This window comes from Zalophus californianus, chromosome 4, assembly GCF_009762305.2.
Source record: "Zalophus californianus isolate mZalCal1 chromosome 4, mZalCal1.pri.v2, whole genome shotgun sequence".
In the NCBI taxonomy this organism is placed as follows: domain Eukaryota; kingdom Metazoa; phylum Chordata; class Mammalia; order Carnivora; family Otariidae; genus Zalophus; species Zalophus californianus.
Genome location: NC_045598.1, coordinates 11,768,392 through 11,774,391, shown reverse-complemented (window position 1 = coordinate 11,774,391; position 6,000 = coordinate 11,768,392). Strand labels below are relative to the sequence as shown.

The 6,000-nt window shown below is 60.6% G+C and overlaps 1 protein-coding gene across 3 annotated transcripts in view; it reads left to right on the top strand.

Moving 5' to 3' along the window:
* The first annotated feature begins 706 nt into the window (after nt 1-706).
* EPHA2 (EPH receptor A2) overlaps nt 707-6,000 on the top strand; it is a 29,283-nt gene continuing 23,989 nt past the window's right edge. The window contains exon 1 of one of the 3 annotated variants that reach the window (XM_027621398.1): nt 707-776. Coding sequence is in view for 1 of the 3 variants with exons in the window: in XM_027621389.1 (XP_027477190.1) it covers nt 3,204-3,288 (85 nt within the window). In the remaining 2 variants the exon portion in view is untranslated. Of the gene's footprint in view, nt 777-3,074; nt 3,289-6,000 lie in introns of those variants that run through there. The other 2 variants (XM_027621407.1, XM_027621389.1) reach the window with 2 other exon arrangements.

The window sequence follows — 6,000 nt, the reverse complement described above, 5'->3', positions numbered from 1 at the left end:
ACCTGCAACAGGGAGCAGATGCCTTATTCCAGGCCAGGGAACGGCTCGGGGTGAGGGGGTCAGTCTGTGGAGTTCAGCTTCCAGAAGTAGGGGACAAGACAGGTACCCGTGAGGGTGTGCGCTGCGGATCCAGATTGCCTGGACTAGAATGCCAGCTGCAACTTTTAGCTTGGCTCCTCGGCAAAAGGGGACAGTTACTGTGCCCACCTTGTGCGGCTATAATGAGAACTAAGGGGGTCAGTAAAGGTCAAGGGCCTAGAACCAACCTGGCTGGGCCAGGCGCTTAAGCACTTTGTAAGTGTTGGCTACAGTGGGTTTTTTTCCCTCCTGCTACGCTTGGCCAGAGGCAGGCACAGATCAGAGGTGGGGTGGGTGAAGCTGTTGTTTCAATGTTGATCTTTGTCATCTCCTTGTCCCCAGCCCACAGCCAAGTCCTAGCAAAGGGGGACACCTGAGCAGGCTGGTGGGCTGCAGGTAGGGATGGTGGGTGAGGAGGCCGGTGCAGCTGCACACAAACACACTCAGCCTCAACCTTCCTGTACCCGAAGCCTGGCTTCCTGCAGTGGCACTCAGGCCCCGTGGGCTTTTTGGGGCCTTTATGGGGTAATTCTATCTCCATCAGGGCTTTATTATGTCACAATAAATACCACTTTTCAGTGCCGCCGCTTCATAAGACTCACCAAAGAACTTTCCTTGTCAGCATCCAGTCAGCCTGAGCGGGAAGGACTGACTCTGGGTCGGGTCAGACAGGAAGAGAGGGAAGGGCGTGTCACCAGGTGAGTGACTAAAGACTGAGCAGCTGCCCCCGCCCCCCACCCTCCTGCCCTCGAACACACCACCCCTTCCCACAGGCCTCCGCTCACAGGTCATAGATGAGTGACACCTGTCTCTGTGCTCTGGGTCCCCAGCTGGGCACATACTTCCAGGCACACAGCGGGCAACCAGCAGGGCCTGTCCGCACCCCTGGCACCCCTGGCGCGTGGAGCTAACCTAGTGGGGCCACGCAGGGAAGCCTATGCTACACCTGCCATGCAAGGGACCTACCAACGCAACGCATGGAGACTCTCAGGCAACACAGAGCTTACCAACCCCTTCATGCCCTCATTACTTCATTTGCTCCCTCGGTGAGGGTTTGCTGAATACCTCCCATGTGTCAGACACTGTGTTCTACAGACAAACGTCCCCACACTCTTGGAGCGTATCTTCTGGCCTGACATCCAACATACAGAGCCTGCGTGGCAGGTAACACACCTGTACGGGCAGGGTCCTACACACAACACATGAAATCTTCCATTCACCACAGCCCAGAGCGTCCAACACAATATGCAAAACACTTAGCCATACATTTACTGCGCACGCACACACGCACACACACACACACACACAATGCACATGCCATCTAGGCGCCCAGTGCTCGCCACAGGCCCCACCCAGCACGATGCCGCTTCCTCCATGTAACCGTAGTCACAGCTGGGGTTTAACAAGTATGTCCCACAGCCACAGCCTGTGTGGTTGACATGCACGACCTTCCTCCATCGTCACCATAACCCTCTGAAGGAGGTTTATCCATCTTCCCGATGAGCAGACTGAGCCTCAAGAAGGGAAACGTCCAAAAACCCATGGGTTGACACCACAGCCTATGTTCTCAGCCCTTGCCATGTATGGCACACTCACACACACACACATCCTCTTACACCCGCATATACTTACACACATGCACACACACACACATCCGCACGCACACACCCACACGTCTGTACGCACTCACGCACACACATACCAACAGGCCCACATGCACTCACGCACACCAACACTCACTCTCATGGACACTTGCACGCTCACAGACTCTCAGAACACCAAGATTCTCCTATCATCTTGGTCAAAGGCTTTAATTACGCTACCCCAACACCTGTAATTAGCCCTCCTCCTTCTCCAGAGGAGGTGTCTGGACCCGCTTCCCAAGGGCAGGCGCCAAGGCCGAGAGGCCAAGATGTCCACATCTGGTAGGGAGGACGCAGGTACTGGAGCAGCCCAACTTGGCCAAACAGGTCCAGGGGAGTCAAGGAGAATCAAGGATGGGGTCAAAGAGAAGGGAATCAGGCCTGTTACAGCTGCTCCTCCTGGACTGGCCAAATGGCGATTGGGCAATAGGCAGCCGTGGGTGGCCGGCAGGCGGGTGAGAGGACATTTCCCGTTTGTTTCACTAAGTCCAGCCGCTTCCGTTGGGAGGGGAGATGAGCTCATGTCTGAGGAACCTTTGGGGAGGGGCCCCTTGAAGGGGCAGGTGGGAGGCAGGTGCCCTCCAAGGTATTGAAACAGACTGTCGGATTCAGCCTTGCCAGGGGTGGGGGATGGGGTGCTCTACAACAGCAGCCTCCTGCCTGCCCTTCCCCAGCACCTGGCCACGCGGTTGAAGCAGAAACTACAGATTCAAATCCTGGCTCTACTTCCTTTGAGCTGTGCAATCTTTGGGCATGTGTGTAAGCTCTTGGAGCCTCAGTGTCCTCTTCTGTAAAATGGGGATAATGATACTTGCCTCCCAGAGAAGAGTTACATGAGATAATCCATGTCTGACTCATTCCTAGAGGTGGTTGCTCTTAGATTACGGTATTCTTGAAGGCTCCTGAGCGGAGATGCTCTCCTTGACCTCCACCGGTTTGGTGCGCCCTTCAGAGGTCCTAGAAAGAGGGGCATCGCGGTCTATTTCGCAGCTCCCCTCATAGGCATGCTGCAGAGGAGGCAACTGCTTCTTGCCCCCCAGCCCATTTCAGCTCAGGCCTGCTGGCCAACGTTGAGACCCATCCCGAGGGCAAAGGGTGAGAGTGCGGATGGCTCAGGGCCAACCATCCCCATGTCTGGGCCGAGGACCTTGGCTCAGAGCTGAAACTTGGGAGGGTCTGGGGGGCGCCAGGGAGTCCAGAGGGCCCCAAGGTCCTCCCCAAACCCCTCAGGACTCCCCTCCCTTCTAGCCCGGTGCCAGCCCTGCCCCTTTAAAGACATTCCTGAGGGCGTGGCTTCGGTGACGCCAGCGCGGGGCATGAATGAACACGAGCCGGTTCTCACCCAACTTCCATTAAGACTGGGGCAGGAGGCGAGAAGTTGCGCGCGGGCCGCGGGCTGGAGCGGGCAGCAAGGCGGGCGTGCGGGCGTGCGGGCGTGCGGGAGCCGGGCGCCGAGGACCCGGCCGGGAGCGAGGAGGCGGCATGGAGCGTCTGGAGCCCCGCGCCTGCCTGGCCCTGCTGTGGGGCTGTGTGCTGGCCGCGGCCGCCGCGGCGCAGGGCAAGGAAGGTGAGTGTGCGCGCGGGGCCGCCCCGGCCCGCCGCAGCCCGGGCGGCCCGACCCCGGCACCCCAAGCCTCTCGGAGCCCCGCGGGGCGACGCGCGCAACTTTGGAAATCGACCTGGCGCCTCCAGCCCCGGCGTGCTGGGGTCGGGAGGGCGCGCGCGCTGCCTTCGCGAAGAATCGGGGACCCCCGGCCCGGGGTTGCGGGGCCTCCAGGAACTGAGGGGTGGCGGCCGGGCGCGCGGAGCTCGGAGGCCGCGGAGAAGGGGCCGCGGCGCCGGCCACGCGGTCGCAGCCTTGGCGGCAGCTTCAGGAACACATCCCGACGGGGACGCGGGGGGTCCCTTGGAGAACGGGGTGCCTGAGGGGCTTTCCGCGGACTTAGCCTCTTGGTGACCTGTCTTCACTAACCCGCTTGCCCCGATTTTGCGGAGAAGCATTTCTGTGGAGGCCCCTCATTTTTGGGGAGGGGGCTCTCCACCCGGCAGGGAGCCCCCTGCGGAAGCCCCTGCCCCCTGAGATTTTCTCCACGCCTCCCTTTGCCTCCAGTCGGGGAGGAGAGTATGGGGGGAGCTTCGGGCCGACCTGCCCACGCAGAGCCTCCCTGTCTTCCCAACCCGCATTCCCAGGCTCGGGGGTCAGGTTCGGGGCCGCGAGTGCGGACAGGAAGTCCCAAAGTCAAGCCGTTCTGAGCAAGGGGTGACTCAGAACGAGGAAATGCGGCAGGTGGGGGCGCGGTCTCTAAAGGTGTGGAGCCGTCACCCCAGGGCCACCGGGGAGTCCGGGCATCCGAGGGTGGGGGACTGAATCACCCACCCCCGCCCCAGCGCTCCGGGAGCGGCGCCGGGTGAGGGGCCCGCAGACTTTGCCCTGGGCGGGGCAGGTGTGTGAGTGGGGGTGTTGCCCCTCCGCTAGGGTCGCAGAGCGGGTGGGGGCTCCTGCCCTTGGCCGAGGACCTTCCTGTCCGCCCAGCCGAGGCCGGCTTCGGTTTCCAACAGTGAGAGCAAGTTTTCCCCGTCGGCCTGGGCAGAGCGAGGCTTCCGCAGCCTCCAGCAGGGGGAAGTGCAGAGGAAACCCGGGCGGGTGAGAAGTTTCCTTGAGCCTTGCTTTCTTTTTCTGCCTCCCAAAAAGGGGTGGGAGGTTTTGCTTTTCCAAGTTGGGAGGAAAAGAGGCCAGAGCTGGAGCTCTTGGAGGTGGAGGTGGGGGGCGCATCCTGTCCCAGTTCCTGTATGGGTCAGGGCTCCGGGTCCCAACTTGCAGGAGTGGGCGGCAGGGATTTCTACCATCTCCAATACTCACCCCCCGCCCCCCCCGCGCCCAGCTTTTGGTCCTCCCCCTTCCTGGGGGACTGCGCTTGGAAAAAAGGGGAGAGACAGTGGAATCACTACAGGCTTTTCTGGAAGGCTGTCCTGGGGGTGAGGGGATTAGGCAGGACCCACACTACTGAGCTACTGAGTGGGTGCCCGGCCGCCAGCCTGGAAGCCTGGAGCCGCCTGGTCCTGTGCCCCATTGTGCCCTCCCCAGCCTAGCGCACTAGCCACCCCCTCCATGAGATGGAGGAGGAAGAGGGTGTGTATTGGAGAGTCCTGGGTGGGGGAACATTTTTGCTTAGGCTCCAAGAGTCCCTGTGAACAACTCACTAGGTATGCCTACGGTGGTGGTGGTGGGTCTGCTGGGGGTAGATGGGGGTGGGTGTGTGGGCAGAGAGAAGGACACACAGGCCCCTTCCACCCTTAACCCAGTCTTCTGCTCACTTCCCTTTTCCTTTCTTGCCTCCTCCCTGTGGGTAGAGGAGCCAGAATGTATTTGGAGACCCAGATGGAGCCTGTCTGGATTCTCAGCAGCCACTGTATCTGTCCTCTTTTTGCAAATGGGGAAACTGAGGGAGGCCCAAGCTAAGCCCTTGCCAGCCAGGGCCCTCTGCACAGAGGGTCAGATCTGAATGGCTGGCTTCTTAGGGCCGCTGGAGCCCTGGGCCCCTGGCATTGTGGTTTCATGGCTGATTTTCCTAGGAAGCAGAATAGCTGGGCACGGATACAGTGGTGCTGATGAGGTGGCTGATGGGAAGGGGGCTGGAGAGTGCTCCGGGGCTCTGGAAGGTCCTTGGCTGGGTTCTGTAAGAGCCCCGTTTGTCCTCTGTTCCCTTTTTTCCCACAGAGCCCCTTGTCTCTCCCCTTTCTTTAGGAATTAGCTGGTTTCGGTTAAAGTGGGATGCGGGGAGCAGCGAGGTGACCCCAGGTAGTGCTGTGTTTGAAAGCAATATGACATTCATGATGGAACTGAAGGCGAAGTCAGAGAGGGAGGTTTCCTGGGGCTGGCGACAGGGATTGAGGGCTCCCGGATGAACCCTGCCTAGCCAGGGCCTCCCAGTGAAGGTTTCAGGGGCAGCCAAGGGGCTCCCTGGCCCCCCCACCCCACCCCTCCAGGGAACGGGAGCCCTCTGTCCCTGAAGAGCTCAGGGAGAGAGCCGCACCAGGGCTGGGCTCCGGTTCCTGGTGATCGGTTCTAGGGAATTTCCAGGGAGGGGGCTGTGGCTGGAAGCCCCATGGGGAGGCTCCTTCCTGTGTGAAGGCTTCTTTTCTTCTCAGATGGAGCCCCATGATACTTCTAGAGCCAGGCCTGGGGCTGGAAGGGGAATGTGCTCTAGCAGGGGTGGTGGGGTCCCTCTGCGCCAGGTTAACTCTTCAGAGCCTGGGAGCCCGGAGCCCCCTCCCTCAG